This window comes from Eimeria mitis, genomic scaffold (genome assembly GCF_000499745.2).
Source record: "Eimeria mitis Houghton genomic scaffold, Emh_scaff5182, whole genome shotgun sequence".
In the NCBI taxonomy this organism is placed as follows: Eukaryota; Apicomplexa; class Conoidasida; order Eucoccidiorida; family Eimeriidae; genus Eimeria; species Eimeria mitis.
Window position 1 is genome coordinate 1 of NW_013573474.1, and position 1,219 is coordinate 1,219.

The 1,219-nt window shown below is 54.7% G+C and overlaps 1 protein-coding gene across 1 annotated transcript in view; it reads left to right on the forward strand.

Annotated features, from left to right (window-relative positions):
• Positions 1 to 176: 176 nt before the first annotated feature.
• The window catches only part of EMH_0080400 (Cytoplasmic dynein heavy chain, related), a gene marked incomplete at both ends in the record, with an annotated part of 3,393 nt that continues 2,350 nt past the window's right edge, over positions 177 to 1,219 (forward strand). Inside the window, 2 exons of the mRNA XM_013500246.1 lie at positions 177 to 622; positions 1,023 to 1,217. Coding sequence (XP_013355700.1) covers positions 177 to 622; positions 1,023 to 1,217 — 641 coding nt within the window. The remainder of the gene's footprint in view (positions 623 to 1,022; positions 1,218 to 1,219) is intronic.

Below are 1,219 nucleotides of genomic sequence, written 5' to 3' on the forward strand. Positions count from 1 at the left end.
TGGGCAAGGATTTCCTTACAGTTCCTGAACTGACACAAGACCTGTTGAGGGAGGTCGTTGAGAAGCAGGCCAGCAGCACCTCTCCTGTTCTCTTTGTTTTGTCCCCCGGCTCTGACCCTAGCAGCCTCGTAGCTCAGCTCGCCGCCGCTGTACAGCAGCCAATTAGCTCCATAGCAATGGGTAGCAAAGAAGGATTCGAGTTGGCGGACAAGGCTATCGCCAAGGCCACTCGACAGGGCACTTGGGTGTTGTGCAAGAACGTCCATCTTTCTCTCAAGTGGCTGCAGGATCTAGAAACAAATCTACACCGCGGCCAGGCGCACACGAATTTCCGTTTGTTCCTGACTATGGAGTACAACCCCAAGGTGCCTGCCACTTTGGTGAGGGCCTCTTGCACGTTCGTCTTCGAGCCGCCGCTCGGCATCAAGGCGTCGCTCTACAGATCTTACGCGATGCTCTTTGGTGCCAGTGCGACCCGAGGCACCGCCAGTCGAAACGCTGCTCACGCTCAGCCCGTCCAGGCCCCTGCAGCGGCGCGCTGTCGGTTACAGTTCCTCCTGGCTTTCCTGCATGCAATTATATTGGAGAGGCGAAGATACGCACCAGTTGGGTGGTGCAAGCTGTACGAGTTTTCAGAAGCCGACCAGAAGTGTGCGTTGAGCATCGTGGAGTCCTGGCTTGCCGCTGTGGCCCAACGCGGCGACAGCGTTTCAGATCATGTGGCGCCTGAGCGGATTCCCTGGACTGCGATTCGAACTCTTATAGCTCAAGTTTGCTACGGAGGACGTCTGGATAATGCTGTCGACGAAAGGCAAGANCGATTCGAACTCTTATAGCTCAAGTTTGCTACGGAGGACGTCTGGATAATGCTGTCGACGAAAGGCAAGATAACAAGCCAGGCCGCCGTAGCAGTAGCTGTAGTAGCTGCAACACTTCCTTTAGAGGAGAGTCTTGTTGAAATTCAGCTTTTCTCTCCATATTTGGGTCTCCGGTGTATGGTTCTTTTCTATGGTTTGCTTCAGGGTGTTGCGATCCTTCATAGATTATTTGTTTCGTCCTGAGGCATTTGAATCGGACTTCTGCCTCAACATGCCGACATTCGGGAAGGGCGCGGACGCATCGCCTGCCGATGCGTTGCGAGCACCCGCTGAGCTGTACAAGACCCACGAGCAGTACTTGGAGTGGGTGGATTCTCTACCTACCCGCGATATGCCCGCAT